This window comes from Hemitrygon akajei, chromosome 7 (assembly GCF_048418815.1).
Source record: "Hemitrygon akajei chromosome 7, sHemAka1.3, whole genome shotgun sequence".
Classification (NCBI taxonomy): domain Eukaryota; kingdom Metazoa; phylum Chordata; class Chondrichthyes; order Myliobatiformes; family Dasyatidae; genus Hemitrygon; species Hemitrygon akajei.
In genome coordinates, this window is record NC_133130.1 from 171646498 (window position 1) to 171668250 (window position 21753).

At 38.0% G+C, this 21753-nt stretch overlaps 1 protein-coding gene across 11 annotated transcripts in view; it reads left to right on the forward strand.

Moving 5' to 3' along the window:
* gapvd1 (GTPase activating protein and VPS9 domains 1) overlaps positions 1-21753 on the forward strand; it is a 128251-nt gene that overhangs the window by 88997 nt on the left and 17501 nt on the right. For 5 of the 11 annotated variants that reach the window (XM_073052605.1, XM_073052607.1, XM_073052606.1 and 2 more), the window contains 9 exons: positions 905-1039; positions 1189-1329; positions 1812-1886; positions 6375-6730; positions 7417-7504; positions 8266-8379; positions 18196-18315; positions 20538-20664; positions 21070-21191. In XM_073052605.1, the coding sequence (XP_072908706.1) occupies positions 905-1039; positions 1189-1329; positions 1812-1886; positions 6375-6730; positions 7417-7504; positions 8266-8379; positions 18196-18315; positions 20538-20664; positions 21070-21191 (1278 nt within the window). The remainder of the gene's footprint in view (positions 1-904; positions 1040-1188; positions 1330-1811; positions 1887-6374; positions 6731-7416; positions 7505-8265; positions 8380-18195; positions 18316-20537; positions 20665-21069; positions 21192-21753) is intronic. The other 6 variants (XM_073052609.1, XM_073052612.1, XM_073052610.1 and 3 more) reach the window with 5 other exon arrangements.

Sequence of the window (21753 nt, forward strand, 5' to 3'; positions counted from 1 at the left end):
ACTTTGAGTGCAAGTAGTTTTATAATTCATATATTAACTAGTTTGACTTTTGCAGCTCTCTGGGTTAGAGAATTCCAAGATTTCATGACCCTTTGAGAATGTACCTTTTTTAAATCTTTGTCCTGGTGAGTACATTTAGAAGCACTGATAGTAATCTCCAAAGGTGCCAGAGCTGAAGTCAGGAGAATGGGTTGGGAGGGTTAATAAATCAGCCACAATGAAATGGTGGAGCAGACTCTATGGACCAAATGGCTTAATTCTACTTCTGTGTCTCATGGTCTTGCACATGTGATGATTTCAACCAGATGTGATAGGTCAAGGGAAGGAAGAAACAGTACTTGCATAATTTAAATAGTGTGTATGATTACGAAAATAATTGTTAGCCTTAAGGTCTGTTTGGTCAGGATGTTGAACACAAATGTTTCTTATTCTGAAACTGGTTTTAGATTTCAGCTCAACAGGAATTATCTTTAAAGTATTTACCTGTCCAAGCTCTTCAGTCTGTGGTTTCATCACCTTTCATTCTTCTAAACCGCAGTATCTTGTCTCAATCACTCAGCAATGCTCAGAAGATCATTCCTTCACCCCAGGAATCAGCTTACTGAGTACCAGTGTACTCCATTCTTGCCGCATTATTCATTATTCTTATAACATGCCTCTGCATGTTAACTTTGTCATGTCCAAGGATATCAAGGGCCTTGTATACAAGAGTATTCTGCAATCTGTTTAAGTTTAAATAATTTTCAGTTTTTTTCCCCTTCCTACCAAAATATCCTCATATATGTGGACTGGGAGAAGACATAGACCTAAACTATTTTTCTTTTTCAGTTGCAGAGTCTTAAAATCTACTTGAGAAATGACATGATAGTTATTGTAGTAATACTATTTGGGAAATGTTTTTCAGAAGCTACAGATCTGAAACAAGAGGAGCGATTACAGGAGCTGGAAAGTTGCTCTGGAGTTGGCAGCACATCTGATGATACCGATGTGAGAGAAGTGAGCTCAAGGCCCAGTACTCCTGGACTTAGTGTTGTGTCAGGTACAGGATGGTAGCATTTTGTGATCACTTGTTTTCAGTATATAGGTAAATACTATATATTTGAAATCTGATATATTTTAATATAAGGTAACATTTCCTGCATTGAAGTCTAATCTCAAAACTCAGATTTAAGAATTAATGCCTTTTAGGCTTTTTACACAATTTAACAGGCATCAGTGTTACCTCAGAAGATATACCCAACAAGGTTGAGGATATACGATCAGAATGCAGCTCTGACTTTGGAGGAAAAGATTCTGTAACAAGCCCTGATGTAGAGGAAGTTGTACAAGGTAAGTAATAGCATTTTAATTAAACCAGTACATAAATATTAGGAATAATAGCAATCAGTCCTTTATAGTGCTGGGGTTAATTTCCAATGCATTCAAATTTTAAACAGATGTGTATTTTCATATATTCTTCCTGCTGAATCTCCCATATGGTTGAGATAAGTTCTGTTTGCATAAGTATGTCTGAGTTTTGCTGCCTGGTATTGAGTTGTCCATTAATTTGGAGCACTAATACTGACATTTCAGCAATTCTTCTCAGCTTTGTGAGCATGGAAACGTGTGCCTGCAGGTGCTGCATCACACCATAACTATACCAGAATGTGGTTTTATAGTTAAGAGTTTTACTTGAACATCCACAGGCAGGCAAAGCTCATTTGTATCTGTAATTTGTTTTGTAACTGATTGAAGTTCATTATGCTTCTAAATATATAGTCTTGCCAATTTTACAAGTTTGAATGCATACTTTTTCCTTTTTGTGTTTACAGGTGGACATCAGATGACTTCTTCACTTTCCCAGACAGACACATTGCTTGCAATGTTTGATCCACTGTCTTCAGATGGTAGGTTAAAGCTTCCCAAATCCCATTTCTGTGGTTTAGGGTGAACAGCAGAAAGGAATAGGATTAACACACAGCAAGATGCAGCTTTTGATAAACTGAGTGGTTTTATTGCTGTTTTATCCTTTCACTTCATTCTTTCCAGAATTCCTACAATTTAATAATTCAAATTGAGAAAATTGTAAAGAGGAAGTAAAATTGTAATTTATTTTGTTTTATTTTGCTTTGTTTTATTTTGATATCCTACATCAGTTTCCCTCTTGAACAAGCCAACACCGCTTGTCAATTTCTGAATTCATGTGACCCTCCTGTCACATGGGACTCACTTTGTTTTCACTTCATGCCTGCTTTGATGACCTAATTGAGATTGTTAACTTGTGATATGGGGAATCAGAGCTCCCCAAGGTGCTGTTATTCCTTAGTATATCAACAAATTATAAAGAAAGTGGACTGAATTAGATTACAGTATAGTTAGACTAAAAGTCAGAATAGGGATGGAGGGAATATCCACCACAAGCATTGTACATCTGGGAGCCCTAGCCACAAGCATAGCCCCCAATATAGTAATTCCAGTATTATGAATGATGGAAATAAAAGCTTGAAAAAGAAATCTGATGGACATTGAATAGGAATTGGAGGATATTTGGGGCTCTTTTCAATCTCCACCTTGTTTCAAAACCACTAAGTATCAAATGATAGTCTGCCTATATTTCTGCTCGTATTTTCCTTTTAAAATTTTACCGCAGATCTATTAACATGATTTTTTTTTGCTTGCATGTCTGTTGCCTTGTTCTTTGTAAAGCTCCTAATTTCAGATCCCTTCCATACAGTTTCATGTGAATAAGCTTGTTTTAAAAAATCATTTAAACTTCACAATGATTTATCTGCATTGTAAATGGTCTTGTTTTACACAGAAGGTCACTTTGATAATGGCCTTACGACTAATTAAATTTATGCTTCTAGATATTTCATTGTTGAATACTACTGACGATATAAAGTTTCCTTTCTGCTAAGCCACCAAACAAGCTTCAAGTTACTAAAATTTGGCTCCATCTTTACAAGCTACAGTTAAAAATGGTATTGCACAGCTTATAACAGGTGTAGTTTATTTAACAAGATTAGGAGATAAATTATCTGAGAATAAATGGAATTAATGGATGACATTTGTGTGTAGTTGTTCATGTATTGAAGAATTTTAAAAATGTATTTTGATTGTACCACAGACATTATAAATGTAAAATGCATAGCATTAAAATGGAACAAGGCTGAGGTGCAAGGTTGTGTTATTACTGAAAGTGATTGTATTTAACCTCCCGCTGCTGTCTGTAAGGAGTTTGTACATTCTGTCCATGGTTGCATAGGTTTTCTCCAGGTGCTCTGATTTCCTCCCACATTCCAAAGAAGTACAGTTTAGTAGGTTAATTAGACACATGTCTGTAATTAGGTGATGCAGGCTTTTGTATCAGAAGGGCCTGTTACTGAGCTGTGTCATCAAAATATGAATGCGAGATTACTGCTCACTCTGTTGTATAAAGACCACAATTTCAGTATTTATAGTTTATACAAACTTAACTGTAGTAAATAATGAGAAAATTAATACGTGTCAAGAGGGTGATGTAGGTAGATAAATGGCAACTAAAATTGAATCAAAGCGTGAATTAATTCACTTTGATCAGTAAAGTGAGGAAAGGTAATGCAAACAAAACATACTATTTTTAAGGGGGCAAAAACTGGGGACATCTTATGCCATTACGTACTTAGTGCAAGTTGGTTTTGTCTCTGTAATTAAATACACTATGAAAATAAGGAAATGTCATAAATGCTTTAAATCATTACATGCCTAAAATGGGTATTCTGGCCAATTCTTATTAAAAGAAAATTTCACGTTCTTGTCAAGGGTGCAGTGAGGGTTTGGTCAAATGAAGGTAGAAGTTGAATGGAGAAGTTTGGGAAATTGGTTTTATTCTTTGAGTAAAGTGGATGAAAGAAAGGTTTGATACAATTAGTTGTAATATTTACACCAGAGGTGTCGAACTCAATTGCACATGGGGCCAAAACTCAAAGCACACTTTAGGTCGCGGGCCAAACAGGATAAACATTTATTGAACACACTAAAACTAAACATTTTTTGAACATAAATATGAATAAAAACACAGGAATATTATTCCAGAAAAAATAAACTAAAACTTTAAATAACTTAAATATTTTGCTCTCCATAAAAATATCTCCTGTCAGTATTATACAAGTTAGAAATATGAGCATGCTGCAAAAAAACCCTGAAAATATAAATAAAATTTGTGCTTTTCAGCAAAAGTTAAAACAACAACAAATCAAAACACTCAGTTTTCTTTGCTCTTATGCCGTTTTGTCAGAGCTGGATGCTTGGCATCTTTTCTTGGCAATAAGTTCGTTTAGGTTTGGTGTAAGGTTCTGTGTTGTGGAGATTCTCAGGATGGACTGCAGGTGTTCATCAGTGAGACAACTCCTGTGTGATGTTTTGTTAATCTTCATCACTGAGAAAAGCTTCTCACACAGATATGTGCTACCAAACATGCACAAGGTTCGAGCCGCATGTAGACGGAGCTGAGGCATTGCTTCAGGAATGGAGCGAATAAACTGTACGGGCCCTGCAGTGTCGTACTTTGCCTTTAGTGTCCCATTACACTGCAGCTCTATCAGCTCCATCTGAATCTGTACAGGTGCAGTTTCCACGTCGATGGCAAATGGGTTGCGAAGCAGCTTGAAATTAATTTTTTGTGCTTCAAAGTCACCAAAGCGCCGTGCGAACTCAGTGCGAAGTGCGCTCAGTTTATCAGCAAAGTGCGCATTTGGGAACATCATTGCGCCGACCTGGTTTAACATTACTTGGCAACAGGGAAAATGAGGCAAGTTGCACTGGTGCATTTGTGTCTCCCATAAGAGCAGCTTCACTTGAAATGCCTTCACTGCATCATACATGTCAGTGATCATGCGGTCACGTCCCTGGAGCTGAAGGTTTAAGATGCTGAGATGTGTTGTTATGTCAGCCACATTAGCTCCACAAATAAGACACACGGGTTTACCGGCAATGTCAGTAAACATATACTCATCGGTTTTGAAAGACTTTTTTCAGAATCAACTTTTCTCTTCACCATTGTTAGGGGTTCACTTTGACTTCAGAATAGCGTTGTATACAGCAACAGACGCTTGACGCGGGAATGTTCCCGGGTAGCCTGTCGGCAGCTGTTGCGCTGCATTATGGGATCTGTAGTTTGTGTGTTATCAGCGCTTCATATCGCCGGGCCATTAATAATTAAAATAATAGATCTATCTAAAATAATCTCGCGGGCCGGATATAATTGTACGCCGGGCTGGATATGGCCCACGGGCCTTGTGTTTGACACCTATGATTTACACGATTTTGACTTTTTTTTGGTCTGGATCTGGAAATATTTATGGCAATTTTCAAATTCAAAGGCAAAACAATGGCAAATCATTTCATCCATCAAATTGTACTCTGCACATATTGCTTGAAAGTGTGCTGGCATTGGATTTATTAATAACTTTCAAGAATCCAGCAACTGTGGTACATTTCACTTGGTCACAGAAGGAGCAGGAGACTGGAACCAGTTGGATAACTCCAAATTTTCTAGGATTCCATGAAACACCCCATTCAAAAACTAAAATTCAATGTCATACATTTAAAGTTTTGAAAAATTTCTCTATGTCTCAGCAAGAGTTATGAACATCTCGAAGTGCAAAGTAAATTTATTATCAAATTATGTATATGTCACCAAATACTATGCTGACATTTTCTTGCATGCATTTACAGGAAAAAGGAAATGCAATAGAAAACGTTATAGATGAGCAAACAAAGGTTCTCAAACAAACACTGTGCAAAAGAAAACAAACGTTAATAAAATGATACTAAGTACATGAGTTGAAAAGAGTCCTTGAAAGCACGTCAGTAGTTTGTAGAATCCGTTCAGAGCAGAGTAGTAGTGAATAAAGTTATCCACCCTGGTTCAGGAGCCTAATGGTTGCAGGGCAGTAACTGTTCCTGAACCTAGTAGTGTGGAACCTAAGGCTTCTGCTTCTCTTGCCCAATGGTAGGGGTGAGAAGGATGGTGGTGGTCTTTGATGGATGTTGTAGCACTCCATATAAAGTTACTCAGTGGGAAGGGTTTCAACTGTAATGGACAGGGCTCTGTCTACCACCTCTGTAGCCTTTTCCAATCCTGGGCATTGGTGTTTCCATACCAGACCATGATGTGACCAGTTAGCATACTCTCCACTGTGCATCTTTAAAAACTTGTCAAAGTTTCTGCTGACGTGTCAAATCTGCACAAACTTCCAAGCAAATAGATGCACTGTAATGTATGTGTACATTCTGATATTATGAATGGTGGGTGTGATTCTTCCAGTTGCTATTGATATCTTTTCAGAGGTAATCTGCACAGATGTGCACATGTACCATAATCCATGTTTTTCATTCATTCTTAATGTTCACAGCTTCAACCATACCATCAATAGTCAGGCCTAAAGTGCACTATGCAAGACCATCACACCCACCACCGGATCCTCCAATATTGGAAGGTGCTATAGGGGGCAGTGACGCCCGATTACCACCGTTTGCATCACACATTTGCTGCCAAACTGAAGCTGAGCTGCTTAAACAGCGACATTCCTTTCCAGAAAGGCTGGTACGCAGCAGGAGTTCTGATGTTGTTTTGGCATCTCGAAGACCAATGAGTGATCCTGGGTGGAATATTCCAGGCAGTAGAAGGGCAGCAAATGAAGAGCTGTTTGCATCTGGGGCAGCAACTGGAATCTGTGGACCAACTTCATCTCCAAGCAAAGACTCCCTGGTAAGGTCTAGTCTTAACGTATAAATACCTCATGTTAATTTAAAGCAATCTCATTCAAACTTGGGAATGATTTCAGTTGGTGTGCTTGCTGTTAACAAGATGAGCAAGAAATTCAGTGCATGTAAAGGCAGTATACAAGTACAGAGCAACACACAAAATGCTGGAAGAACTCAGTAAATCAGGCAGCATTTGTGGAGGAGAATAAACAAGTCTGCATTTCGGGCTAAGACACTTCTAGCACCTTGCAGAATCCCTTGTGTTTATACAAATGCAGATCTTTCTCAGTGGATGTAAATAAACAACTTAAAAATATTCTTGAAATAATACTCACCCAGAAATGCTAGTTAAAATCCTTAGATCCCAATACTATGTGGAATCAAACCAACTAAAGTCAATTACCATGTTGGTTTTACATGGGTAAATCTGTCGTTTACCCATGAGAGAGAATCTGGAAATTGCTGAATCAGAAGAGAAGCCTACTGCAATTCAGAAGAAGGGCAAATTACTGAGACCAATCATTTGCAGCATAACATGCACTGGTTTATGAAGACCTATTGTTAAGCTAATAACTTGATTTTGAGCATCTGTTTTTAAAAAAAAATCAAATACTGCCTTGCAGTGTTTAATATCAATCATTTTGCCTGTCAAATATCTATCAAGATCCCTATTGCATCCCTTTTGCACAGGGAGAGGATAGAAAGGACAGTGACGACGAGAAATCGGATCGTAGCAAATCTTGGTGGAAGAAGCGCTTTGTATCTGCTATTCCTAAAGGTCAGTCTTGGAATTATGACTGTTTTGCTACACAGAACATGAGATAATTAGTCAAATGGTTTTAAAATCTAACTGAATCCGAGATCTTTTACTTTTGAATTCATCAGTACCTTGAAACAAAGTTTATCTTTTCCTAGCTTAACTATATCTGTGTAACTTTCTTGTGCATTTGCCTGTGGCAGCTCAGTGCATTTTGATTTGATTCACTCTTACTTGTGAAAATGAAAAGCTGCTTGTTTGCATTTCTTGTTTTTACTGCTTGTCAACTACTTTAGCATGTTATAAGTCAACAGTCTAGGAATTTCTCAAGAATTTTCGAACTGATTTTATTTCTGGTCAATTTTCTTGTCTCCTTCCCAATTTCACTACTTACCCTAATCTCACTTTATTCATGGGTTCTTATGCCAAAAACCCCCCACAATTAATGAATTGCTTATTTTGAATAGTTATCCTTGGCGTTAGTTACATAGGAACATTTATTTTTGATTTTTAAGAATATTTTGCTGCTAGATCATCGTGAAAAAGATTTTACTAAAGTATCTGTAGTGGCATCAACATCGAGATGATTTTCAGCCAGTTTTAGGTAGGGTTGCTGCTGAATGTTTTCAGTGTAATTGGTTTATAGAAAGATGTTACCTAATATTAAAACCTTCATTGCTGTCAGGTACACGTCCACAAGGTTTTGGTTACACCATGAATTTCTTCATCCTGTGTGTGAAGAAGTTGCTTTGTTTTTGTAATGTGGTATATTTTCTCTTTAGCTCCCATTTCCTTCAGGAAGAATAAAGATAAGCAAGAAAAAGACAGAGAAGATGGTGCACAGGAAAGGTTTCAGGCCATGTCAGGTTGGCTGATCCTACCTTTCATAAAGAATGGTGAATGAGGACTACAAAAAATGAATAACACCTGCATGAAACAGGAATAGCTTAAAAATTTACAATAAAACAACAAATTATCAGAGCATTTTAATTTTTTTAGAAAATAAATATTCAAATGCATGGAAATGACACTAACAATGTAATCAAGTATGTAGCCTCTATGATTCCAAAGTGCCTTTGCACTGTAGTCGCTAAACTTAAATGCTAACATATACCTGTAGTCTGGAAGGTTAATTCTAATAGGATCACCACAGTGATCACAACTGTGCAGTTGGTCATTGGCCAGTGTACCCAAGGATCCAATTACAAGACAAGTTGTAGATGTCTTGCCTGTGTCTCTGTTCTTCCAGTGATTCTTGGTGATTTTTCTAACCTGCTTTTCTTCTCTCTTTGCCACTTTCCAAACTTTTTCCAGCCTTCTGCAGCACTGTTGATTGATTTCGTTTTAGGTGCAGTAGTTGATTTGTTGCTTTGCTCACCCTTTGTTCCTGGTGCATCTCTCATCTTTTATTATCTCACATCTCTTTATTATAATTTAAATGGATTTGACTTGTTCTCTAAAGAAAGTGTAAGAAAATAATAGGTTTCCTCTCTCTTGGGTTTAAAAAGTGGAAAGTTTGAGAGACCAGCTGAAACTGTGCGCATGTTCATTTGGCGCAGAAAATGTGGCAACACGTGCAGGCTGCCCCAACAAATCTTCATTGATTTGATGCTAGCAAAGCATTTTACTGTATTTCACAATGTACATGTGACAAATAAAGCTAATCTTTGATATCTTGACGACAAAAGTAGGACAGATTGTGTCGGAGGTATCTGATTTGAAGTTCAAAGTATGTATACAAATAAACTCCTCTCGGGTTTGTACCTGGCTGGAAGCCCGTGAAGAGTTTATTCTTCATATTCATCAAGAAAGCACTAGATCTTTTTTCAAAGTACATATATGTCACCATATACTACCCTGATAATCATTTTTTGCAGGCATTCATGGTAGATAAAAGAAATACAATTAGTATCACTGAAAACTTACACACAAAGCCTGACAAACAATGTGTAAAAGAAGACAATCTGTGCAAATTCAAAAAAAAACTAAGTAATTAATAATTCTGAGAACGTGGGTTGTATATAATGTCCTTGAAAGTAAGTCCATAGGTTGTGGAGTGTAATTATCCACACTGGTTCAGGAGCCTGATGGTTGAAGGGTAATACTGTTCCTGAACCTGGTTGTGTGGGACCAGAGGCTCCTGTACCTCTTTCCCGATATCAGCCACGAGAAGAGAGCATGTAGTGGATGGTGGGAGTCTTTGATAGATTCTGCTCTCTTGTGACAGTGCTCCTTGTGGATGTGGTGGGGAGGGCTTTTCCTGTGATGAACGGGGCTGTGTCCACCACTTTTTGTAGGCTTTTCTGTTCTTGGGCATTGCCATACTAGGCCATGAAGCAACCAGTCAGGATATTCCTCACTGTGCCTAAATCTGGGAGAAGTTTAAAATGCTCAGTTACAAAAAATGTCTAACAATCTTTTCAGTACATTTTAATGGAGTAAAAGTCTGAAATTTCTCATGAAAATTTCTGCCTCACACAATCTAAATCACTGGAGAAGCACTCTGGTTTGAATAATTGAATACTATGCACTGATTTATATTCCTTTCTTCGTGTTAAATAATTGTATAGGTGTACTGGCAGGTTTAATCAATTAACTACTAGATTCAGTAAATTAGTGTTAGGGTAAAAGTCTTTGAAGTATTTCCCACTGCTAACATTCCCTTTCGATTTACCTACATTGTATGTGCCAGTTTTATGGTTTATTGCTAATGTCCAGTTCCTGAGTTGCTCTGGGGCCAAGGTGCAAAACCCAGTACCAACAGTCACACACAGCACAAAGCACTTAGCACTTATAAGAGATCTGTAAAATACAGTCACGTAAACAATATAGTCCAAGTTCCTGAGTCTTTGAATGTTGCAGCAGTTGAGAGTCAAACACAATACAGCTTGTCTTCTGACAAGTAAATACTGGAGGGCAGCACCAATGCCACCTCTCTGCTGGATGGCTGCAGACAGGTGACATCGCGGCTTGACCCAAGGCCACGCAGCTCCCCAGCCATCCGCCAATAAATCAGTGAACTGGACTTGCAGTGTTCCATATTACCACTGTCCAACAGGGCCTTGCGATCATGAGGAAAGCAACCATGACAATCACTCGCTGTTAGAAAGCACAATGCCTTTGCACACCAACTCTCGACACCTCTCTGTCACAGGCAGCAGCACAGTCCACACCAAGTCCATTTCCTTCATTTTCACCACCAATGAGCAACTCACTGATGGGGTAGCCCTGCATTACTTCAAGTTCTGCATGCCCAGCAGGGTCTTGCGATAATAAAAAAAATACTTTAAAAAAAAAAAAGACAACACCACCTTTGGTTGGCCACTGCATCTGAGTGCACTGCCATTTTACTGGAGGTGGTTCGAAGCTCACAGTAAGCAGATCTGACATCAATGGGTCAAGTCTCAGAAGTTGTTGCTAAGAGTCAAATAATCCACTGCCCTGACTCTTCACCTCTTCATAAGAAGAAAAAAATGTACGTAATAGTTACAGTAATGTTCTCTAGTTTATGGTTTTTATTCCTCTCACAGATAGAAATCCTCTCGTAGATAGTTGATTGACTACCAAACTTGTATAATGTCTCAGCAAAAGTAATTTATTTCATTTAAACTGAATATTTTCCAAAATATTACTCATCTTTCGTGTGCTTTTATGTAGCCTCTCCCCCTCCCCTCTCCTTGTTTGTGTTTCTGGCAAGGCCTTATTTAAATACTTTTCTAAATGATTAGTACTACTTTCTTGATTATATACTCCATCACCTTCTCTATAACAGAATGTTAAGCTTATTGGCCAGCCAAATTCTGTCTTTTCTCTCCCTCCCTTTTATAGCCATTTCATTTAAAACCCTGAAAGAGTCTGCCTTCAGTTCCTGTAGTTTTTCCCAATACTTTGTCCCTAGATTCTTCCATTCTCTTTGATATGTTTGCAGTGAGGTATCTCCATCATAGAAACATAGAAAATAGGTGCAGGAGTAGGCCATTCGGCCCTTCGAGCCTGCACCGCCATTCAATATGATCATGGCTGATCATCCAACTCAGAACCCTGTACCTGCTTTCTCTCCATACCCCCTGATCCCTTTAGCCACAAGGGCCATATCTAACTTCCTCTTAAATATAGCCAATGAACCGGCCTCAACTGTTTCCTGTGGCAGAGAATTCCACAGATTCACCACTCTCTGTGAAGAAGTTTTTCGTCATCTCGGTCCTAAAAGGCTTCCCCTTTATCCTTAAACTGTGACCTTAATCATGATGCAAAGTATTAGTGTAAATTATTTACCATTTTAAGTTATTAACTTCCTTACTCAAGGATCCCATGTTTACTTTAGCTGTCCTTTTTAACTTGTTTTTGAAGTACCTGAACTGCTGGCAGTAAATACTTCTATTTTTAATTAGCAGATGTTCCATGGGAGAATTAAATATAGTTACTGCACATTGGAAGCAGATAGTCACAGAATTGTACGTTTAAATGAGAGAGAGGTCTGGTGCTGTTTTAATGATGAAAAATAAACTAATAGCATAGAATTTTTTTAAAAAACAAAGTCGACGATAGTGGTGGAACTGATTCAAAACATAGCCACGTTCAAGATTATTGCAAATGTATATTAATTTTCTTACAGTAATGAGAATGAATTTTGCTTTTACTGTACTTCGCTCTTCAGGATATACCTGCAGTGAGAAGTGCAACTGCACAGGTTTCTCGGAACAGTGTCCATCATTCACATGTGAGCTCCTTGTTGTAATCATGACCAGTCATTGTATTTTCACTCGAGGAAACAGTGTTTGGGGTTTTCAGCATATGTGTACTAAGTGAACTAAGTCGGTTTAGGGAAATGATACGACAATGACTAAGAATAGATAAGTAGGGATTCAGTGTTAAATTTCTATCACTAGCTGCTCTTGAAATAGTAAATGATGAAGAGTGTTTTTGAGTCTTAATTTTTGTGGCAGATTTGTTCAGGATGATATAGTTGCTTAAGAGCAATCAGGCTTTAGCCCTCTGCTACAGTTGTGAAGGAATCACTAGTGTATCCCTTCAGTGTTGTCCAGAACTCCCTGGCCTCCTATCCTGTATCAGAGTAATTGCTAACTATTGTTAGCATTGTACATGTGTCAAACTGAAACTACGAGCCTATACCTCCTTCTCCTTTAAAGGTGCAGTAGAAGAACAAATCAGCTTGAGGGGTTAGTTTCAGTCTGTTCTTGGGCGATTAATTGTCCTTCTTTGGGTAGTTTGCAGTTACTAGGTAAGAGTGAAAAAAAAAATTAAATGTTGTGTACGTTGATTTCAGGAAGATGTTTTACGTTGATCTGTGTGATCAAATACTGGAAAGTTTCAATAGATATGAAGGTCACTGTTTATAACCTGGTTTCTGGCCAAAGAAAAGTGGATGATGGAATGCTGAGCTTTCTAGAAATAATGATTTCATTCTGCAACACATTTACGTAAGTGTGAGTGTGTCATGACCATCAGTACAGTTCAACCTAAAACATGTGAAACACACTAAAATTCTTTACTAAAAATGTTGGATGGGTTGGTAAATGAAAGGTATTTATCTCAAAAATAAGTGGAAATTTGTGTGGATGGTAGGGCAGCTAGAAGTATTCTGATGTCGAGTTGGAGATTCCTGTTTTCATCAGAGGCGATTCTAAAAAGTGGTCTAAATCTATTGAAAATGTGTAATAAGAGGAAAGTGGTTTCCCTCATTAGCCAATGAAGGTTATAATGGACTTAAAAGTATTTTGGCCTGATTGCTCTGATATGTAGCACCCTATAGTGCTCTTCTCTGTCACAATTTTGTTTCTGTCCAATACTTTTGTTCTTGCTGACAAAATTCAGTGCACCCACTAGTGCTTAAAACAGGGTTGCCAAGAATTTTTGAGTGTGTGTGCCCACATTGATGATAAACCCTAAAAATTGTTCTCGCACACCTTGGTAATTTTGAGCAGATATTATCACTGATAATGAATTAGTAACAATAATTATGGACTTTTTTAAGGAAATAGGATGAGTCATGTTACTTATTTCTGTGCATTCATTGTTATATGAATAAAAGTATAACAGACAGATTGAAATAAATCAAGCATTTTAGGAAACCTGTTCAAAAATGATTAAAATTAATCTTTTAAAAAATTGAAAAATAATATTTCTAAATAGTATTGTTTTTGTACCTCATATTTAACAAGAAAATAACTCACTACTCTTGGGTTGTAAAAAAAAAATACATTCACTGCTTCATTTTGCAGTAAGAATAATCATTGTCTATATTTTTAATATGGGTGGATTGAGGGGCAGCACTGCCTACTGATTGCTAACAAAATTTTTGTGTCATTTTGGGCATGTGCGCCAAAGGTTTGCCACCCCTGATAGTTGGCGCTTGGATTGGTGAATATGACTTGAATTAAATGAGTCAAAATTGGAACCAATCATTTATATTTTTAGTCTATTTTAAGCAAAAACAAACTTTTGCAAGATGCTCTGCAGTATGAAGGGGAAGGACTTTTTTGGACATGAATCACAGCTGCATGGCAGACATTTTTTAGTCATTCTTTATTTCCATCCAGGTGGTGTTTACCACCTGTAACACAACTGTAATTGAGGCAAAGGTGAGACTGATTTCTGTGCACCTTAGTCACTTGTTCTTTATCCCATGCTGAAGGTGAGTGAAAATGAAGCAGCATCCTACCTCAGACTTTGGCTAACTGGGATCCAGTGATTAGTGTCCGGGTAACACTGAAATACTTGTAATTGGAAAGACGTGATTGATTTGAGCTTTGAATTAAAAGATTTCGAAGTCTTGCACTGAAAATTGATGCGCCTGAAACTATTTCACCATATGGTTTCTTTTCGCTCCTTCCAATCTATTTTCTCTACTTCCCTCAGTGTTTCTGTGCACACACTTCTATATTGCTTGAACGTAATTGGTCTGTAGTTAGTTATTTGTTTGTTTCCAAAGGATACTTAAGATTCCCAGTATCCATATTTACCCTGCACATGCTCTCTGTTTGACAGATGTTTGGTGACAAAATCTTTTTAATGTGGTTTGGCAGAAGTTGTTTAGGTTTAAGTGAGTGAACTGTTTTAATGACAAAGTTGAAAGCATTATCAAAAGAGAATCACAAGGGAAACAGAAAATATAAAAAGGAAAGTTATTGAATTTGTTGTTATCTTGCTGTTTTTCAACAAGGTACACAAACTTATTATTTGAGGAACCTCAGTAAGTGATCCCCAGGTAGATACTTGTGATTCATCTGGATTCACTGAATTGTCAGCTTAGAGCTCCTGGAGTTATTAATGTAGTGTTCCAGTTCATGGACCAGAGAGAACTTGCCAAAAATAGCTCACCGCACCCCCCCCCCCCACCAACCTTGTCAGCTACAGTACCACTGGTCTCACTGAGGCCAGTGCCGTCCTACTGACCGACAGCCCTGGAACTGCTGACTTAAAAATAACGAACTGTGGTCCTCCAGGTTTAACTGTTTTGTACTGCTCGAATGAAGTGAGATTTTTCTGTACTAGCTAATCTTGCATTTACATGCACCCATCCTTCCTGACATGTTGAGAAACATAGAGCCACTAAACCAGCTGTTCTGCTGCCAGCTGATCTTGCCAATAAGCTGGAACAGCAGAGCTGAAGAGTGGAGTAAAGATGTTGTTAGTTAGATTCCTGGTGGTGTCTCATTACCACAAAATCACTGTGGATGATTGCCCATGTAATTGAGATGGTGTGCAAAAAGGACTAGAGATGTACATGGAAGCCTAAAAATAAGAATTGCATCAAAATTTTAAAGGAATTACTTAATATTGTGATTTCCTCCCTTCCCTATCAGAGAGGGGATTAAAATGCTTTCAGAGCATGCAAAAGTTTGATTATTTCTGTGGAACAGAAACTCGTTTATTGCATAGCAGTTCCATTTACTGCTTGTTGCTGATGAATTTCAGTGTGGTTCCTAAGAGCAATAACCAGAAGTCAAAAGAAAAATTTTATAGATACTAAAATATAATTAACATCTTGAATAAAATCATTTTATCTGTATATTGAAATCTGTCAATGATGAAAGAATTTTGGAAGATCAGTGTTAATGTGGAAAATACTCATTCAAGGTATAAATTTGTTTTAAGTTAAGAGAAAGATTAAATTAGTTGAAATTAATTTTCTTGTTTGAGAAGTTAGATAAAATTGAATATTGTAGGGGTAAAGAATTGGACTTAATATTCTCATTTGAAAAGGCTGAAAGTTAAAGATCATAAAGGATATCTTGGGCAAAATATGAATGGTATTAAGTTATTGCTTCAGAGATAATATGGTAGAATGCATCACTTGTGAGTTAAAGGAAAATGATTATTGCACTTTTATTAAAAACTTTTTAGGATTCGGATCTTTAAAATCAGTGTTCATTTTATTGCATATTGCTTGGTGGCTCTTGAGGGTTCCCTAACAAATTAAGATGGAGCAGTTCATAAAGGTGCCTTTACACACCAAATGAATACAGCGGGACTTCAGGGAGAGAGAAAAAGCTGATTATCTATCCACAGAATTGCAGCCTGTTTTTGGTTCTGACTGAGGAAAATAAGAAAGTGCATGATGAAATGCACACAGGGTGCACTCCACTCTAATGGAGATGATGACATAAATTGGGGTTGATATACCTAAAGCCGTGACCTTTCCTATATCACATGTTTTACATGCAAGTGCCCCCACTGCACTTCGTGGGTGCTAACAAGCAAAGCTTTCCACTAGAATGCATAAGAATAGCACAGATTATTAAAATTTAGGCATGCACGTCAGATATTTCTGCTGGCTCAACAATCTAGAATAAAGATGCACAGACTTCAGTCTGTGAACATTCACCCTAAGGAAATGTTGCTGAAGGCTAGTATGTCCTGAAAGCAGTATTCAAATCTGGACATTTGAATTGGGTCTTTTTTAATAGTAGGAAGCTAAGGCTGTCAGCAGTAAAATGACCCAGGGAACAGGGTTGTCAATAAAACTCATTTAGGCTTGCTAAGGAAGAGAATTCTCTTTCTTGACTTGACTCACTTTACATGCTAACATTTCTCGCTATTAATTGCCCTTTGAAATCACTTCACAATCTATTTGGTTGTGCCTGTTGCCATGAGCGCATCAGAATGATCATTCACTGTCATATCCTGCAGTAAATGTCAGATGTGTCATTCGAAACATGAACAAGCAATATTGGAAGCTGAGCCATTGAACAATGGAATGGGGGAGGCTTCTCGCACATGTTTTACAGAAATACTGAATATCTCTAGTAAGTGCTGGTTAAATTATATTTGGGTGCACAGTAGCGTAGTGGTTACTGTAATGCTATTGGAGCATCAGTGACCCAGATTCAATTCTGCAGTCTGAGGAATTGTGTATTCTCCCTGTGACCATGTGGGTTTCCTCTGGGTGCTCTTGTTTCCACCCACATACTAAAGATGTATGGGTTAGTAGGTTAAATGGTTGCATGGGTTTAATTCGGCAGCATGGGCTCATTGCTGCATTTTTAAAAAAAGGTATGTACAAGGCTGGCACAGATTCTTCTGCAAAGGTATCAAGGAATAAGAATGAATGGATGAGTGGGGTGGGCAGTGGTAGAGGATGACACTGAGTTGCCAGTTGAATATTGAATTGTATAGCTGACTTTTCCCTAGTACGTTCCATATTGCCTCTGTATATTTAAAAATTGCCTCCCAGTGTGAAATTTTACATTAACTGAAAGGCAGCTAATTACAAGCATTCTTTTTCATATCCAGTATGTCACAAGCATCTTAAAATCCTGCCCTTAAAGCAATTTTCCATTCACTAAGAAGCATGCTAACTTTGTGCATAAATAGTTAGTGAAGCCCTTAGCAGAAGAAATAGTTTGAGGTCCTTGATGAGTTTATTGTTTTCCCCAGAATTTCACCACAAATGTTATTTCTGGAACAGAACTAATCACAAATCTTACCCATTTCATTTTCTGGTATCTGCAACAGATTTCCTTCTTGCATTGTTTTTTTCTTTCATGGACATTTGCTTGCTTTCTGCTCTGTTCCTGGTGCTTTGGTGTTTGAGCTATGCTTTGCATTAGTGAAGCTGTTTTTTAATGTCTAATGTTTTTGCTGCTCGCATTTGTGCATGCGTAGTTGGCATGTTTTCTCAATTTCTGTGCATGCAACATTGTTTTCCAGCTTTGTCCTGGGTTACCTGTGAGCAAAGTCACAGGTGATCATTTGGTATGTTATTTTTTTTAAAAGATTGTGAACAATCTCAAGAATTAATGCATTTAAATCTCTTTGGATCTAATCCATAAGTAACTTGGTGACAAATGGCAAACATTCTCAGCCTATCTTTAATTGCCTTTTGGTACAGGCATTAGTAATATATGATTAATGAAGATTTGTACCAATTACTTTGCAGAATCACAGTTTGATTATGATGGAATTGTGTTAATTTCATATTTTAATTGATATTTCCATACTTAATCTGCTTAAACTTTCCAGGACATTAAAATGTTCAGTTTAGCAGTTTATAGTTGTTTTAGCAATGTTATCATAAATTTACATTGATTCTTTTCTAAAAAGGAAAAGAATAGCAGGCTAATAAAGATCCTTTTAGGAAGTAATAAATGTGTGACATAGATATCAAGGTTGAGGGAAAAAAAAAGTTTGTAAGTATTTATTGTAAAGATTTGTCAGAAATGTTTCATACTGATTCTGTATGTTGCTAGATGAGCCAATCCCCAAATTGAATGCACAAGCCCAGGCTGCTGAGGATATTCTGGATAAATACAGAAGTGCTATTAAAAGGTCCAGTCCAAGTGAAGCAGTTGCAAATGATGAGGTTACAGGTAAGCCATGTTGCTGTTCACTTTGATCTAGGGAAATTATTTTACCTATCTGTGTTTGCTGAAGCGATGGGTGTATGATCTTGTATGAGCAGCAGACTATTGATGTATAGTTTATATAATAGTTATGTCACTGAGCTGTGACTGTGTAGCAGGAAGAAAGTGGTTGTAATATTAGATAGAACACTGGATGAACTCACCAAGTCAGGCAGCATCTATGGAGGAGAATAAACTCAATCTTTCATGCTGAGACCCTTCATCAGGGCTTTTGATCAAGAGTCTCAGCCTGAAATGTGGACTGTTTATTCCCATCTAAACAATGCTGCCTGACTTGACGAGTTCCCATCACATATTGTGCTTGTTGCTCAAGTTCTCCAGCAGTGCAGAATCGTCTGTGTTTGAAATTGTAATATCACTTTGTGAGGAGACTACAGCTACCTAGAACTCCAAAGGATCAGCTAGTATTGAAATAAAGCTTGTTAACATCTGGAGGCTAGCTTTAGGTTGCTGTTACCAAACATTCTGCTGTCTTGGAGTAACTTGAAAACTGAAATAGGGAGAAAGTTTAAAAGCAAAGTTACGGAATTGGCTGTTTGTCTCTTGTGGAACTTGCATTTTCACAATGTAAACTGTTTTCTGTTTTACTGAAGGTCTATGCAAGGTATTGGAAGATGGCCGCACGTTTTAAAGAAACTAAAATGTTGCCTATTCCCCTCTATTTTAGGACAGAGTACTTGAATCCTGTAGGCATAATGTCTCCTGTGATTTGCGATCACAGCTAGAGCAACTGTGGCAATCATACACTGCCATAATCTTTGGAAAGAGATGAAAAGTCTGAGTTGTCATTTATTGCTGCCCAGCAATTCCTGCCAAAAGTGTGTATGAATATTGACAGTGGGTAAATTGGTTTATTATTGTCACGTACCAGGACACTGTGGAGAAGCTTTGTTTAGCATGCTGTCCATACAGATCACCACTTACAGCAATGCATTGAAGTAGTACAAGGGAAAATAGTAAAAGAATACAGAATAAAGTTACAGTTACAGAGAAAGCACAGGCTGACAATAACGTGCAATGCCATTATGAGGTAGATTGAGTAGTTAGGAGTCCATCATTCATGTAAATGACTTGGATGAAACAGCTGAGTGGGTATGGTTGTTAAATTTCAAAGGTTCATTTATGATCAAAGTACGTACCCATATACATCTCTGAGATTCGTCTTTTCCAGCCAGTCATGAAAGAAAGAACATAAAAGTCGTTCAGAGAGAAACATCAAACACAACCCCTCCCGACCATCAACTCCCAAACCCCCGCCCTTGCACAAAATAAAACTAACAGAACGCAACACGACCATCAGTCCCCAAACTAATTCCCCTCGACCAACAAAGGAATAGGCAGAAGACACAGTATAAAAACCAGCAGTCTGGTAAAAACAAGTGCACAGTCCATAAGTGTGATATACGCAAAGATGAGCAGCAAAGCAACTTGCAAAGAGGATGTTAGAAGGCTGTGGGGAGAAAATAGCAAGAAAAGTGTGAACAAATATATTTGCAAGGACTGTATGTGGGAAATGTGAAGTTGTCTACATTCCATCCATGCAGATCATGTCTTCACATCAGTGCATTGAGGTAGTACAAGGGAAAACAATAACAGAATACAGTTACAGGGAAAGTGCAGTTAGGTAAGGTGTGTAAACGAGGCCATAATGAGGTAGATTTTAAGGTTAAGAGTCAATTTTATCCCAGCAGAAGCCATGCAATAGGTTTATAACAGCAGGGTAGAAGCTGTCCTTGAGTCTGACAATGCATGATTTCAGGATTTTGTTTCTTCTGCTTGATGGGCATAGAATCACACTTGGTTGTGAATTCCTCATGGCACTCTAACATTCCAGCATTCACCAGCAAGTGGTTGACCATGAAGTTGTCCCACACCAGGGGATCAAATGTTGTGGAAGAAAGAAACCCAGAGTAGTTTTAAATGTGAATTAAGTTGCTGCTGACCAAGCATTCTGTCCATTGTTTGTGGTCTGTTGTACTTGCGTACAAGCTGTTCATTTTGTCCTTTCATGTTATTTGGAACTCCTGGCTTAAACTGATCACCATGATATTGAGAGCATTTGTTTTGTATCAGTACTCTTGTTTGTATTGCTTATTGTTCATTGCTGCTGTTACTCAGTGTTAAGTGGTGTTTTCCAGTTATAACACAGGATGTTTGCTTCCGTGCAGAGGTTATTGGAGATGAAAGTGTGCATGATTCGCCACGTGACGAAACTCTTCAGAACCTTTCAGCAGATGATCTGCCGGACTCGGCCAGTCAGACTGCCCAGACTCAAGACTCTACATTCTCCTTTAGGTAGCATCCTTCATTTGGTCTGTGGTAGGAGTTATGGTTGTTAGGATAATGAATCTGTTTTGTTGTTCAGTCTCCAGAGTTGCTCCATCCTTTACAAAAGGAATCAAGTTGCCTTTTTCCTTCTGTCACTACTGTTAAGTCCTTCTGTAGGATGCAAAATGTGGTGTGGATAGAAATCCCACTTTCTGCTTTGTTGCCATTCCTTTTATTATCCTGTCATTTCTCCCAATTTTGAGAGGAAAAGATTTAAATTTGGCAGTTGTTTATAGTTAGTGACATATTTAATAGAATTAACTAGTTAAGACTAGAGGGACCCCAGAGATTTGAGAATCATACTGTTTAAGTTGTTTCTGTTTTGCTTAATTGCCACTAGTCTTAAAGCTAGTATTTTGTTCTACCAATTAGGGACACAAAGAAGAAATTGCGAATGGCCCTGTGCTCAGCTGACTCAATTGCCTTCCCTTTGGTGAGCCATTCAGCAACAAGAAATGGGCCTCCTGGAGGACTGGATCAGGGAGAATCTGAGGGTAAAGGTCATTTAAAATAATTTGTGGTATTTAGTCCCCAATAATCATCTGGTAGCATGCACAAGCATACTGAAATAATTTCTTAAGAGTAGCTTAATTAATTTCTCTTCTACCAACTGCTTCCTGGCTCCGCTAATAGGAAGCTCAGAGCATCAGAGTTCGGAGTTCAATTCCAGCGCCCTCTCTAAAGTGTCTCTCTCCACATCCTCCCCATGGAATGTATGGTATTTCTTTAGGTGCTCCAGTTTCCTCCCACAATCTAAAGATGTACCGGGTAAGTTAATTGGTAATTGTAAATTGTCCCATGGTTAGGTTAAGGCTAAATTAGGGTTGCTGGGGCGGTATGACTTGAAGGGCCTGTTCCATGCTGTATCTCTAAATCAATAAATTTGAGATGCAGCATGATAACAGCCCCTTCCAGCCCAGCCAGCCTGGGGTGCTCAGTTCCACCCATGTGAGTATTAATCTACCTATTGGTCTTTAAAATGTGGGAGGAAACACACTTGGTCACAGAGAATGTACAGACAGTGGTGGGAATTGAACCAGGGTCACTGGCGCTGTA